At 39.5% G+C, this 18,031-nt stretch overlaps 2 protein-coding genes across 2 annotated transcripts in view; one reads left to right on the top strand and one right to left on the bottom strand.

The window, feature by feature from the left end:
• SGK3 (serum/glucocorticoid regulated kinase family member 3) overlaps window positions 1-12,473 on the bottom strand; it is a 171,929-nt gene extending 159,456 nt beyond the window's left edge. The window contains exon 1 of the mRNA XM_026012168.2: window positions 12,381-12,473. The gene's annotated coding sequence lies outside the window, so the exon portion shown is untranslated. The remainder of the gene's footprint in view (window positions 1-12,380) is intronic.
• Window positions 12,474-12,749: 276 nt separating this feature from the next.
• Window positions 12,750-18,031, top strand: part of VCPIP1 (valosin containing protein interacting protein 1) — a 28,282-nt gene continuing 23,000 nt past the window's right edge. Inside the window, exon 1 of the mRNA XM_026012142.2 lies at window positions 12,750-15,841. Coding sequence (XP_025867927.1) covers window positions 13,138-15,841 — 2,704 coding nt within the window. The 5' untranslated portion in view covers window positions 12,750-13,137. The remainder of the gene's footprint in view (window positions 15,842-18,031) is intronic.

Raw genomic sequence — 18,031 nt, forward strand, 5'->3', positions numbered from 1 at the left:
ATTTACAGAAAATACAACCAGTATAAAAACAGTTGGATTTCCAAAGCAATTTTCTGATGCCATATTGGGTTGGGCCCCCATTGTCCTGAATGATAGAACACTGCCCCTTGGTCCTAATGCATGGTATGACTCTGCAGACCTGTTTCTCGTCTCATTCCTCAGCATTTTGCTATCTCCTGGGCAGATAACTTTCAGTATTTAACTTGTTCTTAGTCCTAGAAATGGGTCTAATAATTTATTCTATTCCTTGCATAAATACCCTGAATTTTAGATTTCTCATCTTTATAAAAAGGGAACAAAAATATCTAATTCAGAGATCAAATGGAGAGATCCTGTAGGCATAGGGCACATAGTAAACACTCAGAAATTATTTTTCTTCTCTTCCCCATCTCTGCACATGTGCATCATCATCATCATACTGACCATAACTATAGCTAATGGTTGAGCATGTACTATGTCCCAGGCACTGCTGTAAGCACTTCACATGCATCCATTAGTTTAATCCTCACCACAATCTTATGAGGTAGGTACAATGACCACCTTCACTTAATGAAGACACCAAGAAGACAAATAAGCTGTTCAAATTCAAAAGCTGAGACTCCATCTAACCAGTTGAACTCCAGAACTAGTGCTTCTAACCACCACACTACACATGCAGGGGACTCTCCTGTGTTAAACATTGGCCATCTAGACCTTCGAAGGTTGCTCCTCTCACTTTGCCTAAAGTTGATACCAGAGCAAGAAGAGATAGAATCAAGGAAACATAAAAAAGAGCCTTCAAGTGTATCTAATCATATATGTAATTTATGATTAAAGGTGCAGCTACTTTATAATCTTCAGAACTGTTTCAATTCTTAAAGCAGGCATTTAAAACTTCCAAAATCGACTTAAAAAATGTGTAAAGGTAGATTCATTTCGGGTGAAACATTACCAAATATAAGTAACTTTGGAAAGGAAGGGATTTCATGGAGGAGGAAGTTTTTTGCTTGTTGTTTATTTTAATGTCAGTTAAATTACATTAAAATAATAGCTTATTTTGGGGGGCACCTGGCTGGCTCAGTCGGTAGAGTGGGCAGCTCTTGATCTGGGGTTGTGAGTTCCAGCCCCACATTGTGTAGAGATTACTTTAAAAAATGGGACTGTTTTTATTTGGGGTGCCTGGCTGGCTCATTTGTAAGGCATGTGACTCTTGATCTCAGGGTCATAAGTTCAAGCCCCACATTGGATGTGGTGCCTACTTAAAAAAAATTTGGTTGACAAACAATAGCTTCAGTAAATAGTGAATATTTTCCCCTATCATTAGGACAGTGATTAAAATCAAGGGTTAAGAACAGACATGGGCTGAATTCCAGCAACACTACTTCACTAGCTGTTTGAACTTCTGTGTTTTTTCTTCTATGAATGGGAATGATGACATCTATCACCTAGGGATATTGTTAGGCTTAAGACAACACAATTACACTGGTACAGTGCCAGATCCATCACAAGTACTCAATAAGCAATTTTACTTTTTATAACATCGCTGTAATGGCTAGAGTATCCCATCCCCTGGCTGGGCCAGGATCCATTTAACTAGTCCTACATTGTTAAAATCTGGAACATTTTTCAATACTATCAATAATATAAACAATTTTCCCCATACATTTCTAGTTATTTCTTTAGGGTTAAATCTTGTAAGTGATTTGGTAAATCATTGTAAACCACACATTATCAAATTATCAACCAGTGTAGGTTGTAGTTTTACCTAGTTTACCTAGTTTTACCTTGTAGTTTTATCAAGTTAATCGTCTATATATTGAAGAGATTTGGTCAACTCTTGCCAACAATAGACATTTTAAAGAAATGATAATTTTATGGGTCCCCCCAAATCTCATGTTATTTAACTTATCAGATGTTTCAATTTCTTCTTTTTTTATATTATAAAGGTCTTAGGCTCCATAAATAAATTAAAGTATGAGATTGGCAGAAAAATAGAAGAATAATTGGGATAAGTAAACATTTTAATGTAGCATATTATAGATAGGGCATTTCAAGCCCTTTATGAGGGGAGGATAAGTTTTTTTAGTGCTTTTTCAAAGTACACTTTATGGAGGTGGGAATGGGGGTAAGTGCTGCTGGCAAGTTGCAAGAACTCTCATTCGTTCCCATTTCAACCATTTTGGTCTGTTTTACATATTGAACTTATTGGTAAGTTGATCTGAAGGGTTCTGGACCTGAAAACAAAACCAAAAACATATTTAATGCAAGGTTTGGGGACAACTGGTATTTTGCAATATGAAATAAATAGATAAATAAGTTGAATCTCTCCCTCACATCCTATGCAAAATACATGTCAGCTAGATGAAAACATTAAATAGAAAAAAACCTCCATAAACTATCAGAAAATAGGGGTAAACATTAACTCATTTTTAAGCACACTGATAAAAAAGTAGAGACCATGATGAGAAGCACTATTTCTCTGTATTGGTTCTTCCTAAAATATATGCCTCTGACACAGATTCAAAATGTTTTTGTGGCTAAGGAGGTGTGGAAATGATACACATCAAAAATAGTGCCAAGGGTGGCTTAGGGTATTAACATCCCTATTATTTCTCTCAGCACCCCCAGATTACCTCAAAATATACACTGTAAATAAAATAATGTACAAAATGAAAAATATAAAACATCCTGGTATGTTGTGCTGCAAGCCGACTCTTGCCACTAAGCTCTCCTCTCCACAGACATTCTGGAGGCATCACTGCTTGTCCTCTGGAGTCACAGTGTCATCAGCAGAGAAAGACTCTGAGAACTCCTCAGTAGAAAAAGAAAGCTAACTTCATTTACTTACTGTTTCAAACTTACTTGACCATAGACCTCTCCCTTCAACATGATACCTATTAATATTCATAGAATTCATGGAGCATTCATTTAGCAAACATATATATTGCTATTTTATCAATGCCCAAATTGAGGCTCTCTCCAATACTGTGGTCTGCTGACACCTAGTGCTTATGCTTTAATTTAGTACAAACACACATAATTTCCAATACTTTCCTGTCCACCTAAATAAAACCTTGCAGACTGCATTTATGTTCTTGTACATCGTAATTATAATGCACTTATATCTTGGAATATTATGAAAGGATTAATGTAAATGATCCAAAGGGCTAAGAAAGTATGCTGCCTTATACTTCTGTTCTTCTCTCACCTATTAAAATGTCTTAGGAGACTATACATATAAAAGAAATGTGTCAAGTAATGCTTATTCTGACTCTTTATGTCACACCCAGGAAAAGAACTGAATTAGACTGTGTTTAGGGACAGACCTAGAAAGTTCAGATGGAGAGATCAGGCCATTCTACAAAAACTCAAGATTGTAACTGGAATGAAGATCAAGTGTTTCTTTCAGTAAACTCTGGAACCTATTTTCTTTTACCCCAAAACTACCCTTTAGGTTTTAAATAAAAGGAAAGAAAAATATGAAAGAAGGAAAAGAAATAGAACTGCAGTGATCAGCATTCTTTTGCTCCAAGGACAGTGGTTTATTTTGGCCCAGACATTTAAAATTAATGTTAATTTGAATTGTGAACTGTTAAGCTTATGAGCATTAAGATGCACTTCTGATAGTGCATATAGTAAATGTGTCTCTGTATGTTTATTTTAATAATGTCAATGGAATGATACCTGTTTGCACAAATACACGTTGTTAATTTCTAGGTTTTCTGCTGCTAGTTTGAGATCAGATCAAATATTTCAATAAAAATTCTAGTGCTGGGGCAGCCCAGGTGGCTCAGCGGTTTAATGCCGCCTTCAGCCAGGGTGTGATCCTGAAGACCCAGGATCGAGTCCACGTTGGGCTCCCTGCACGGAGCCTCCTTCTCCCTCTGCCTGTGTCTCTGCCTCTCTCGCTCTGTGTGTCTCTCATGAATAAATAAATAAAATCTTAAAAAAAAAATTCTAGTGCTACAAAATCCTAGAATACCAATTTTAATTGAGTATCACCTGGTAACTGTAGTCACTTAGTATAAGATAGGGTTAGTATTTTTGAGTATCTGATTTTTCTTTTCTAAGTAAGTTCTGCACCCACCATGGGACTTGAACCCAGGACCCTAAGATCAAGAGTCATATGCTCTACTCAATGAGCCAGCCAGGCGCCTCACCGTTTTTTAGGTATGACATCTTAATTAAATAATATCTAATCTGATTATTGCTGGAAACCACAAAACAATTCTTACAGATTTACTGGTTTGCTCACAGCTACTAAGTTTTCTGAATGAGTGTGTGTGTATGTTTGTGTGTGCACATGTGCATGCTTTGTGCAATTTCTGTTTCTAACTGGAATGTGGTATTGGCAGTTAAAGTGCTGGTTCTCTGGAGTTTGGCATGTCCAGGCTGCTGTGTGACATGTGATGACCTAACTCTATCAAATAACTGCGAAATCTTTATACATTTTGTCACAAAGTCCTTTAGTTTTCATCTGATACAAACAAAATCCTAAACTCTACATGAACTCAGACATTCAAAACTTCATGTTCTCATTAGGGAAATAATAAATACTGTTTTATTTTAGTATCAAAATGACACCACAAGATTAAAAAAAATTTTTTAGAGAATTTGTGGATTTTCTATGAAGGTGTATGGTTGGATGTCAGGCTGAGAAACACTGCCATGGATGATAGCCATTCATTCGTTCAACAATATTTATTGAGGCTACTGTGTGCCTGGCACAGGGAATCTAACAATCAACAAACTGCCTGCCCTTATGAACAGCCTTACAGTCTAACAGGGAAGGACAATAGACAAGTAACTATATAATTTCAGAGAGTGATTAGTGCTGTAAAGAAAGTGAGCAGGATAGGGACAGGGAGGGTGAAAAGGACAGAGGTGCTGTTTTAGAGAAGTTGTTAGGAATGGCATCTTGCTGGAGGTAACATCTGAGCAGATACATAAATGATTACCTGGGAAAAGTTTTCCAGTCAGAAGATGGGTAAGTACAAAGGCCTTGAGATGGGAATGTACTCAGAGTGTTTGAGGACCAACAAGAAAAGTCAGTGAGGCAGAAGCACGAGCCAAGGAAATAATGTCTGAAGTAGTCAGGGGCTCGCGAGGTCACATAGGGTCCTGTAATGTAGTAAAGACTTTGTTGGGGGATCCCTGGGTGACGCAGCGGTTTGGCGCCTGCCTTTGGCCCAGGGCGTGATCCTGGAGACCCGGGATCGAATCCCACATCGGGCTCCTGGTGCATGGAGCCTGCTTCTCCCTCTGCCTATGTCTCTGCCTCTCTCTCTCTCTCTCTGTGTGTGACTATCATAAAAAAAAAAAAAAAAAAAAAAAGACTTGGCTGGTTCTTAGGGGAAAAAATGGGATTGCAGAAGGAATGCTTTAGGTAGACTAGAGGTGGAACTCCTGTCTCTGGAATTCAACTCTTTTTTATCTTTTACCTTTCTTTTTTAAGCATTTATTTATTTGAGAGAGAGGGAGAGAGAGAGAGAGAGAGAGAGAGAGAATATGAGCCAGAGGGGTAGAGGGAGAGGAAGAGAGTATCTTAAGCGGACTCTGTGCTGAGCAGAGAGCGTGATGTGGGGCTCAGTCACAGGACCCTGAGATCATGACCTGAGCTGAAACCAAGAGTTGGGCACTTAACCAACTGTACTATCCAGGCACTCTCTTTTTTCCTTTCCTTTTTATCTTTTTTTTTTTTTATGATAGGCACACAGTGAGAGAGAGAGAGGCAGAGACACAGGCAGAGGGAGAAGCAGGCTCCATGCACTGAGAGCCCGATGTGGGATTCGATCCCGGGTCTCCAGGATCGCGCCCTGGGCCAAAGGCAGGCGCTAAACCACTGCGCCACCCAGGGATCCCTTTCCTTTCCTTTTTAAAATCAACTTTATTGAGGCATAATTTACACACACAAACACACCCTTTTAAAAGTTGGATGAGTTTTGGGAAATGTATGTATGTATCCATGTCCTCATCACCATAATCAAGATAAAGAATATTTCCATCATCCTAAGAAGTTCCCTTGTTCCCTTTTCCAGTCAGTCTCCATCCCTTAACCCCCACCAGAGCCAGGAACTCACTGAAATTTGGGGAATCATTATTTTTAATGTAGACTTAGCAGCAGTAAGGACTTAGATCTGTGCGGTCAAGAGAGAGCCATAGGCAGATGTGGCTACTTAAATTTAAAATTAAATAAAGTTAAAAAACCAGTTCCTAAAAAATAAAATTAAGTTAAAAAAAAATAAAAAACCAGTTCCTTAGTTGCACTATCCACATTTCAAGTACCTAATAGCCACATGTAGCCAGTGGCTGCCATATTGGACAGGACAAGCATACGACTTTTCCATCACTGCAGATAGTTCTGTTGGGCAATGCAGAGATGTTACCCAGGTAGAATTTGACCTTTGCCATATGAAGGTAGGCTAAGCAGCCTGAAGACTCAGTAAACCATACAAGTCACATTACCTAGTTGTATGTTACTATCTGTATTTATTATTTAATCACCAAGTAATTTAAAAGGCCAGGGGGAGGAGTGTTCACTTGGATGGCATCATAATGGCAACAATAATTATGTAGCTATTTACTACATAGAAATTCTTTCTCCATTACTAAGTGTAAAGGATATCCTACTTTTACTAAGGGAAATGGTGATTTCTCTTATAACTCATAAGGCACAATTTTGTTTTAAGTAAAATTAAACTCAAAATTATAGTCAATAAACTACATTTTTTTCTTTTTTGAAGGAGAGGATTCTGAAGCAAATATGCTGAAATATTAATATATGTTAAACCTGGTAGTGGGTACATGAGTATTTTTATATAATTTTTCTGTATACTTTTGAATGCTTGAAATGTTTTAAAAGAAAAAAAGTAGGTTTTCATTTTAAATGTTGGACAAGAACATTTAATGTTATCAAGATTGTTCATGATGTGATTGAACAATTCAGGTTAAAAACAGTATGCACAATAGTATAGCATATGGTCAATATAAGATAAGAGTCAGTATAGCATAATGGTTAAACATACAGGCTCTGGACCCAGATTGCTTGGGTCTTAATTCTAATTATGCCACTTACTAGCAATGAATCATTTAAATAATCTCTCTGTACCTCAGTGCTCATCTGTAAAATAAGAATGATGATAATAGTATCTGGCTCAAAAAGATTTTATAAAGATTAAGTAAATATACATAAAGACTCTGGTGAACAATAGATGCTCAATAAGTGTTAATTTAATATCTACTCTGATGATGATACGATTTTGGATTCTTAAAACTTTTTTAGAAAAAAGTAAATTGAACAATCCATAAAAAAAACCACAGTTAATAACTGTTAACTCTCATTAATAAGACTGATTTTAATTTCTTCATTTTTATTTATTTTCTAAGCATTCTATGTCAATTCCTTTTATACTTAAAACAACAGAAACATAAAACCAAAGTCTGGGCTTTAAGCCCATCCCCAGATATGCCCTACAGTCTGGTAAACACGGATTTTTCAAGGGTGAGCATTGGACCGGAAACACCAAAGAACTTGCTAGAAATGCAAATTCTCAGGCTCCAACCCAAATGCATTCATTCTGAGATGGAGCCCAGCAATCTATTTTAGCCTTATATTTGATTCTGTCAATCACTCAATTTTGAGAACTTCAATGCTAAGGCATAACCTGAAACTCTAGTTGACCCCTCTCACCTTTATATAATGAAAAATACTGCTAATCATTCATCTTCATTATTTAAAAAAGATTTTATTATTTATTCATGAGAATACACAGAGGAGACAGAGACACAGGCGGAGGGAGAAGCAGGCTCCATGCAGGGAGCCTGATGTGGGACTTGATCCGGGGTCTCCAGGGTCACACCCTGGGATGAAGGCAGGCGCTAAACAGCTGAGCCGCCCGGGCTGCCCTAATCATTCATCTTCAAATACTCTCTGCACTCTTTTTTTTTTTTTTAAGATTTTATTTTATTTACTCATGAGAGATACAGAGAGAGAGAGAGAGAGAGAGAGAGAGAGAGAGGCAGAGACACAGGCAGAGGGAGAAGCAGGCTCCATGCACCAGGAGCCCGATGTGGGATTCGATCCCAGGTCTCCAGGATCATGCCGTGGGCTGCAGGAGGCGCTAAACTGCTGCGCCACCGGGGCTGCCCTCTGCACTCTTTTTAAAAAAAGATCATATTTGTTTACTTTAGACCTTTATTATTGCATGAGAGATAGCAGGGAGGGGCAGAGAGAGAGGAGGATAGAGAAGCTGAGCAGGGAGCCTCCCATGTGGGGCTCTATCTCATTAACCCAGAGATGTGGACCTGAGCTGAAATCAAGAGTTGGACACTTAACCAACTGAGCCAGCCAGGCACCCCTCTCTGCAATTCTTATTCACAAAGTCCTCTTTCTGCCCTTTGAAATACCTTCTTCATGAGCCTTTGAGAATAACTCCTTTTTGTCCCCAGTTACTGCCTGATACGGAAAATGAAAATGCTTTCTGGAGTCAGGCAGGTAGTATGTCTCAAGGGGACCTGGTATATGATATTAGAGAGTAAAATGCTGGCCACTGTGCAGAGATGTTCACATTCAAAAAAAAGTTGAACTGTTGCTGGCCAAACAAAAATGCATGTAAGCCAAGTTTGGCCACTGGCCACCAGTATGCACTCACTTCTTGGCTAACTCTCTCCAATCACTAAGCAGCTGTGATGTAGTGGAAAGAGTAAGGGAACATGGAAGGAAACCTTGATTTGAAGCCCAGCTCTGCTACTTGCTAGCTCGGTGGTAATAATGATGATAATAATGTTAACCTTCCCAAGTTAAACTTTCTCATCTGTATAATAAAAGCAATACTCCCTATCTCACAGGATTGTTTTAAAGATTAAGATAATATTCTTAAGAACACCCACCCTACAACAAGCCCTTAATAAATATTTCATAGCACCTGCGATACTTATATTCTTGTGTTGTTTTGATTGATGACATGCTTTATTCTACCTCTATTTATGAACAATTTGGTTGAACCTATTTCTTCTGTCAGACTCTGAGTTCTTTTGGGTTAGAGATAGCCTTCTGCGTCCCTTTAAGTTCCTACAATACGTATTTCAGTAACTAAGTCCTTTGTATGTCCACTCTGACCTTTAACAAAAGCTTGTGACACAAAGTCTGATTGGGGGATGAATCTGGAGGAACACAGTCAACTCTTAGTACAGATGTGTATTTCATATAATATGTGGCTGGGGAACTTGGGTGGTTCACTTGGTTAAGTGTCATGATCCAGGGGTTTTGGGATTGAGCCCAGCATCAGGTCTCCCTGCTCAGTGAGGAGTTTGCTTCTCCCTCTTCCCCTTGTTTGTGCTCTAATAAATAATCTTTATTTTTTAAAAAAAAGTATGTGGCTGACTTATAACAATCACCAAAGTGAAAAAGTTATGATTCCCTTCTTTTACCAATGTAAAAGAGAAAATACAATGATGGTTGTTCTCTTAAGTGGATGCGTCTTGCTTTTGCATTTACTAGGTTTGCTAACAGCAATACAGGAATTTTAGAAGCGTCATATTAGAAATTTATGGGAGAAAAAACGGTTTCAGTTTTAGCTACATTTTGACAATTTAGAGAGAAGTAATGCTGCGATAGTCATGGTAGAAGAGGTACATATCAGAGCAGCTACTATTAGGGGCTCAGTTCATTTTCCCATCTGGAATACTGAGACAAGAAAAAGAACTAATAGGGATCTCATAAAGTTCCTGTGAAAGTTACTAGATAAGTCATGGAATTCTGGGAGAAGAGGAAGGAAGCATGTTATAGATCTCACGTAAGCATTACATCTCATGTAAGCAGGTTAGAAACTTTCCGCACTCCCATAGCCTTATAAGAAACCACGTGTCAGGGACGCCTGGGTGGCTCAGCGGTTGGGCACCTGCCTTTGGCCAGGTCGTGATCCCGGGATCTGGGATCGAGTCCCACAGCGGGCTCCCTGCGATGAGCCTGCTTCTCCCTCTGCCTGTGTCTCTGCCTCTCTCTCTCTCTCATGAATAAATAAATAAATCTTAAAAAAAAAAAGCCACATGTCATATTTTGTCCTAACAAAGTTTTCTTACTTATGCCCTTACCCATGCCCTCTAAATACATGTAAAAAACGAATTCACATATTGAACTTGGCATGGTTAACATCATTGCTCCTTTGTGAACTTTCTTACTTTCTGAACTTTGCATCTACAGACTTGTTAATAAGTGATTTGTAGGTTAAATGACCTAATTTAACTCTAGAATTGATTGAAAACTTAACTCCTCTCCTTCCCCCTATTAACTATGCTTTACACCAGAGTATTTTTTTTTTTTTCCTCTCCAAAGTATCATTCTTACAACTAGGGGAACTATAGTAACAGATGGATTTAAATGTCAGATTTAGTTTGGGAAGGATGTTTCTAACTAATCAAGGTTCCACGTAGGGACAATGGATCAGTCAACTGGACTGTGCATGACAAGCTTTAGAGGCTACCCATTTCCTCAGTAGGGTAGGAAGTGGTTATTTTGTCAAGTATAATTCAGAATGACACATTCAGATGCAATTTAAAAATATATATATCACTGTTCATAAGTATTATCACTAAGGAAAATTTGCCTTGGTGATGTCAAAACATAAAAGTGCATGCCAGTGTACATACTGCTGTCATCTTTCATGTGCTCTGAAGCTTTCATAATTAAATTCTTTGGATTTTGTATGAGGAAAATAAAATTTCACTGCAGGTGTAACTTCGCAGTAACAGTAGACAATAATTTCCACTTAATGGGCACATTCAATTTCTCAACTTATAAACACTCAATTAAAAACCAGTTCTATCACATATGTGGTTACCACGAAACCACAGTCAGAATATAAACAAACAACTTTTCCTGCATGCATTACGAAAAACTTTATTGAAAATTATCTCCTTCAAGATAAGTAACATTGGTCAGAATATAAACAAACAACTTTTCCTGCATGCATTACAAAAAACTTTATTGAAAATTATCTCCTTCAAGATAAGTAACATTATCTATCTTGTATGAAGGTAACATCATTTTTGCATGAACCAGGAAGAATTGGGTGAGAAAATAACATTTGAAGAATTTCCCTTTCAAACCTATCACTTCTGAAGAAAACTGTAGACAATAATCAGGGTGAAAGTCAGTTCTAATACCCTTTAGGAGTGTCTTACAGATGGTTCATTTCAAAGCATCAAATTCTATTTACTCAAAAAACCTAATAAGGTAAACAATTCCCTTGGCAGCTGCAGAAGACTCAAATGACCTCATGGACTGCTCTGATGTATCTATTTTGTGCCAAATGTTTCAGAAATTTTGAGACAGTTCACTTATCTAAGGTTTCAGAAGGCAAGAATTTCCAGAATAAGTGAAAGGGGCTGACTGTACAATAATAACTAAAACAATACTGGCTTTCTATGAACGTATCAATGTGTTTTGCATGAAGAGACAGTTTCCAAGTAAACAATAAAATAAAGCTCTGCTGCCTTAAGGATAAACATCTTTACCACTTCTTGAGTCACTATGAGACTCAGAGGCCTAACAAAAGGTCTGAGCTTAACAGCTCTTTTCTTTTGTAGAAACTAGTGTAAAAAGCACTCTCTGGTTCTGAAATACACTGATGATTTGACCTTGGGCAAGATACTTAGCTCCTAGTCTGTTTCCATAACTGTAAATGCAATCAACAATATCTGGTAACATATTACCAGATGGGACTGGTGGGAGAATGAAATGACATACGCGAACTTATTATGTAAATTATAAAGCAATAGTAATGGGAAGTTATTATTTTATATAAAATTGGGCCTAACTTTTCCTGCCTATGTTCCTGTCTGTAAAATGGGTAAGGATTGATCTGAATCCTAACCGTCTGAATGCCTAACCGTCACTTACTGGCTGTGTGAACCTGAGGAAGTAATTTCCCTTCTGGACGTGTTTTCTAACAAGGTTATTATGAAGATCAAATGACGGCGTGTATGTAAAAGCTGAGACAGAAATATATTAATAACTTAATAATTGATAGCTGGAGAGGACCAGAAGGAGCAAACTGTATCTAGTGAAAAGGACCTGTATGTATATATGACTCTATACGTACCCAAGGTATTGTCATTTGTAAACTGTAAAGACGCACAAGGAACTAGGAAACAAATGGCGCCTCAGTGACCCTCAGCAGAGAGGGGGAAAAAAAAGGCAGAAAAGGGGATTTAGGCATCTCAGTGGTTTGGGATGGAAGTAGGAATGAGAACAGAGAAGTGTGGCAAAAAAAAAAGACCTTAAGAAACACTCAGAGAATCAATTCATTGTTTTCCCCGTTTCTTCTACGACCTCCAGTCTAGATTAGACCTTTCATTCAACTTCCCAGCCCGCCATATCGCTGGACATTTATTTACTGTACCTTCTTCACTGAGAGCCTTTCATTCCCCTCCCCTTCTAGGAGTCGTGAACTTCAGACCCTCCGCTTCCGACACCCATTCCCTTTAATTCTGTTTTTACCAAGCTTCCCTGTAGCCTTCTCTCCGCCTAAGGGGGAAGTGAGGCTAAACGCACCGCAGAGCATCCTAGGAAATGTGGTCTCTCGTTCTCTTTTGCTTGCGCCCCAGAATCGGGAAGACGACAAAGGAGATCCAGTTAAAACTACAACTCCCGGCAGGCAACGTGAGTGACTATCTTTCTTTCTGCCCCCCTCCCTATTGCCTTCCTCTTCCTCCTCTCCGCGGGTGCCGAACCTCTTGGCCTCACGGTATTTGTAGTTCTTTCTGGATCCGAGATCCTAGCACTCAACGACCGGGAGAGAGTCTGCAAGACTCTAATTCCCAGAGGGCAGAGCGGCAGCTGCGCCTGCGCACTCTCAATGAGGGCGTGTATGTCTGTGTGTCTGAGGGGAGAGAGAGAGAGCGAGAGTGAGTGAGTGTGAGTGCTGGGTAGGGTGGTGGCCGTTACGTTCGGGGCAACGGCTACGGCAGTGGAGAAGTAAGAAGAGAAACAACGTCCGGCGCTTCCGCCTTCGCTTAGGAGGAGGAGGAGGAGCTGGTAGGGAAAGGAAAGTGATTCGCCCGGGGCCTGGACTAGAGAGAGTCGGGCTGGTGGGGGTCTGGGCTATGAGCCTTTGAGGGTCGCTTGGGACGCGGAGCGAGACACGAGAGCCGAGAGGTATGTCTCAGCCGCCGCCGCCGCCTCCGCTGCCGCCGCCACCTCCTCCCCCTGAGGCTCCGCAGACTCCGCCGTCCCTGGCGGCGGCGGCTCCTCCGGGGGGGCTCTCGAAACGGAGAGACCGGAGAATCCTCTCCGGGAGCTGCCCGGATCCCAAGTGCCAGGCGCGTCTGTTCTTCCCGGCCTCCGGTTCTGTCAGCATCGAGTGTACCGAGTGCGGACAGCGGCACGAGCAGCAACAGCTGCTGGGGGTGGAGGAGGTGACCGACCCGGACGTAGTGCTACACAACCTGCTGCGGAACGCTCTGCTCGGGGTGACAGGGGCACCCAAGAAGAACACGGAACTGGTAAAGGTGATGGGCCTTTCTAACTACCACTGCAAATTGTTGTCGCCCATATTAGCTCGCTATGGAATGGATAAACAGACAGGCAGGGCTAAGCTTCTCCGGGACATGAACCAGGGTGAACTGTTCGATTGCGCTTTACTAGGTGACCGCGCCTTCCTCATCGAACCAGAGCATGTTAACACGGTGGGCTATGGCAAGGACCGCTCCGGAAGCCTCCTGTATTTGCATGACACTCTTGAGGACATCAAGCGGGCCAATAAAAGCCAGGAATGCCTCATTCCAGTTCACGTGGACGGGGATGGACACTGCTTGGTGCATGCTGTGTCCCGGGCTCTAGTAGGCCGGGAGCTCTTCTGGCATGCCTTGAGAGAGAATCTTAAACAACACTTTCAGCAGCACCTGGCCCAGTATCAAGCCCTGTTCCATGACTTCATTGATGCCGCTGAATGGGAGGACATCATCAACGAGTGTGACCCTTTGTTTGTACCACCTGAGGGTGTTCCTTTGGGCTTGAGGAACATCCACATATTTGGTCTTGCCAATGTATTACATCGCCCTATTATTCTGCTAGATTCTCTCAGTGGCATGAGGAGCTCTGGTGATTATTCAGCTACCTTTCTGCCTGGGCTCATCCCTGCAGAGAAGTGCACAGGGAGAGATGGCCATTTGAACAAACCAATCTGTATTGCATGGAGTAGCTCTGGTAGAAACCATTATATCCCCTTGGTAGGCATAAAAGGGGCTGCTTTGCCCAAATTGCCTATGAATTTGCTGCCTAAAGCGTGGGGTGTGCCTCAGGACCTTATTAAAAAGTACATTAAACTTGAGGAGGATGGTGGTTGTGTTATTGGAGGAGACAGAAGTTTGCAGGATAAATACTTACTTAGGCTTGTTGCTGCTATGGAAGAAGTTTTCATGGACAAACATGGTATCCATCCTAGTTTGGTTGCTGATGTCCATCAGTATTTCTACAGGAGGACCGGGGTGATAGGAGTTCAGCCTGAAGAAGTCACAGCAGCTGCTAAGAAAGCAGTAATGGATAATCGCCTTCACAAATGTTTGCTCTGTGGTGCCCTTTCTGAACTTCATGTTCCTCCAGAGTGGTTGGCTCCAGGAGGGAAACTGTATAACCTGGCAAAAAGTACTCATGGACAGCTGAGGCCTGACAAAAATTATAGCTTTCCCTTGAACAATTTAGTTTGCTCATATGATTCAGTGAAAGATGTTCTGGTACCAGACTATGGATTGAGTAACCTGACAGCTTGTAATTGGTGCCATGGCACATCAGTGCGAAGGGTCAGAGGAGATGGGTCTATTGTATATTTGGATGGGGACAGAACTAATTCTAGGTCCACTGGTGGCAAATGTGGTTGTGGATTCAAACATTTTTGGGATGGTAAAGAGTATGACAATCTACCAGAAGCTTTTCCTATTACTTTGGAATGGGGTGGAAGAGTGGTCAGAGAAACAGTATATTGGTTCCAGTATGAAAGTGATCCATCTTTGAATAGTAATGTTTATGATGTTGCAATGAAACTTGTTACCAAGCACTTTCCAGGTGAATTTGGGAGTGAAATCCTAGTTCAGAAAGTTGTCCACACTATATTGCATCAGACTGCCAAAAAGAATCCTGATGATTATACTCCTGTAAATATAGATGGTGCTCATGCCCAAAGAGTTGGAGATGTACAAGGACAAGAGTCGGAGTCTCAGCTCCCAACTAAAATTATTCTTACCGGACAGAAAACAAAAACTTTGCACAAGGAGGAGTTAAACATGAGTAAAACTGAAAGAACTATTCAACAGAATATTACGGAACAGGCTGCTGTAATGCAGAAACGGAAAACAGAGAAGTTAAAACAAGAACAAAAAGGGCAGCCCAGGACTGTTTCACCTAGTACCATTCGTGATGGTCCATCCTCTGCACCTGCTACCCCTACCAAGGCTCCCTATTCACCAACAACTTCTAAGGAGAAAAAGATCCGAATAACAACTAATGATGGACGACAGTCCATGGTTACACTTAAGTCTTCAACAACCTTTTTTGAACTTCAGGAAAGCATAGCCAGAGAATTTAACATTCCTCCATATTTACAGTGTATTCGATATGGCTTTCCTCCTAAAGAGTTAATGCCACCCCAGGCAGGAATGGAAAAGGAGCCAGTTCCTTTACAGCATGGTGACAGAATTTCAATAGAGATTCTGAAAAGTAAAGCAGAAGGTGGTCAGTCTGCTGCAGCACACTCGGCCCACACTGTGAAACAAGAAGAGATTGCTGTTACTGGTAAACTATCTAAGGAACTTCAGGAGCAAGCTGACAAAGAAATGTACTCCTTGTGTCTTTTAGCAACATTGATGGGTAAGATCATTTTAATCTAGATAGTATTTCTTAATTGTGATTATAATGGCGCTGAGTTTTTCTGTTGTCTTCGTGAAAAAGTCTGGTCATCGTAAAAACTCTTTGATTATATATGTATTTTAGGAGATTATTTTTTTCAGGTTTTTTGTTTTGTTTTTGTTTTTACAGTTAATGGATATATGTTAGCATGATTCTCTATTGAGTAAATGTTTAGGACAACATAACTAAGAAAGTGAAAGTAGTCCCTTAACTGTCACCAGATTATTTAACTATAACTTACTGTAATTTTTTAATAGACTTATGATATATATCTATTTAAAACCTTTTAAAATGTTTTCCTCCCTGGGCTCTCTATTGAGTCTGCCCACTTTGTCCCTTTTTCATTTATTTTTAAATTTTCTTTTCCTGCATGTCATGTGATTTCAGGACTTCCTGTTTGATGAATTGCAGTTTCTGGTGTTTATATTCTCACTGCACTCCCACCTAATAGTCTCTGTCCTCCATTTCCTGTTCTTCCTTTCCAGAAGTTCATCACATTTTTATTTGTAATTAGGATTTCTGCTTAAGTAATTTTCTTGCGTAGTGACTCTCTGCCATCAATTGTAACTATTATAACTCATGAGAAATACAAGAAACAGAGGTAAATGCTTAGGAAGCATTTCTTTTTAATAATTCAGCATAAATTAAAAATATCAACCAAATATATAATCTAAAGCTTTAGATGATTTTGGGATATGATCCAATGGTGCACTTTTAACATTATTTTCATTTGCTTAATCTTTGTTTTTAAAATCACTCTTAATATGCTTTACTAAGGCTTAAGGTAGAATTAAAATTTATATTACATATTAGAAGAGCCTTATTTTTGCTGAGATTAGAGGTTTTAACTGGAAAAGTGGTCTGGGTTTTGATTATCTCTTTTAACAGTAGTAAATGTCAGTGAATTGGGCCTTGACCTACCAAAATGAAGATTATTTATTCCTGGCTTGTTAAATTTGGCTCTAAAAGACCTGTACACGTTTGTAACTTGATATTGATATTGCTGGTTTTATTTTGGCAGATGTAGCCATCAAATTGGGGTATATGTCAAGAAATGTACTAGTTACTTTGTGTATTTCTGTCTCTAAGAGTTTTTAGTTTCTTAGAGACTGCATTAAAAAGAGGAAAGATTGTGTGATCTTTGGAGTCAGAAAGGCCTAGAATTTGAATCTTGGCTCCAGTACTTATTAACATAGTGATTCAGGCAAGCTGCTTAACTCCCTAATACTTTAGTAGCCTCTTCTCTATAAAATACCCTTTGTAGTTGGTACATAGGGCAACAATAAAATACTCCCAGAACTTTGGGAATTAAATAACATCAGCAGAGAATGGATAAAATTAGATATATGCAGAAGGTATTTTAAAAACTGACTATCCTCCAGGTCAAAAAATAGGAAAGAGAAGGTCTTCCTCAATCGAAGATTAACTTTTGAGGATGTGGCTCATCTCTTGTCTAACCTTGGATGCTCAGTTCCTAGTATAGTGCACAGCAGATTGTAGGCACTTTGAAATGTTTTTGATTGGATTAAATAGATGACATTACATGTCTAAAGAAAGTCTGTGTCAGCAGAAATGGAATGGATGGTCAGCATTGAACATTGAAAAAGTTGAAAAGCAGAATTTGGCACTGTTTATACACTGCTGTACAAAGGGAAAAGATACATCATCCGGGGTTCATGAAAATTCTGGTAACTAGAACGGTAATCTCTAGGGGTAGGAATATTTCATCAGTCCTTACCATAGCCTGGCTGAAAGAACTGTATTCCTTTAGTGATTCTATATTCATTTTCTGAACACTCATTTAACTTTCTGATATAAGTATTAATGTACAGCTGAGAGTGCAGATGAAGATTTCATACACCTAGAAGGTTGTGTTCTCCATTGTAGATAAATAAATTGGCAAAGGTGAGATTATGATCAGTACTCTAAGTCTGGTCAGCATAATAATATATTTTATAATGAAAATTAGTAAAATATATTCTGGTTTATAATTAGTCACTTCTTGAGTTTAGTTTGAGGTTTTTGGACCTAAATATCTGAATGCTAGACTGTGGACTGCAATGAGTTCAACAAGGTGATGTCTTCCTGTTACAATTCCTTCCATCTTTGCCTCTAACATTTATGTTAACTGCCCTATAAATCCACACATAT

The sequence above is a fragment of the Vulpes vulpes genome, chromosome 13, assembly GCF_048418805.1.
Source record: "Vulpes vulpes isolate BD-2025 chromosome 13, VulVul3, whole genome shotgun sequence".
NCBI classification, from domain to species: domain Eukaryota; kingdom Metazoa; phylum Chordata; class Mammalia; order Carnivora; family Canidae; genus Vulpes; species Vulpes vulpes.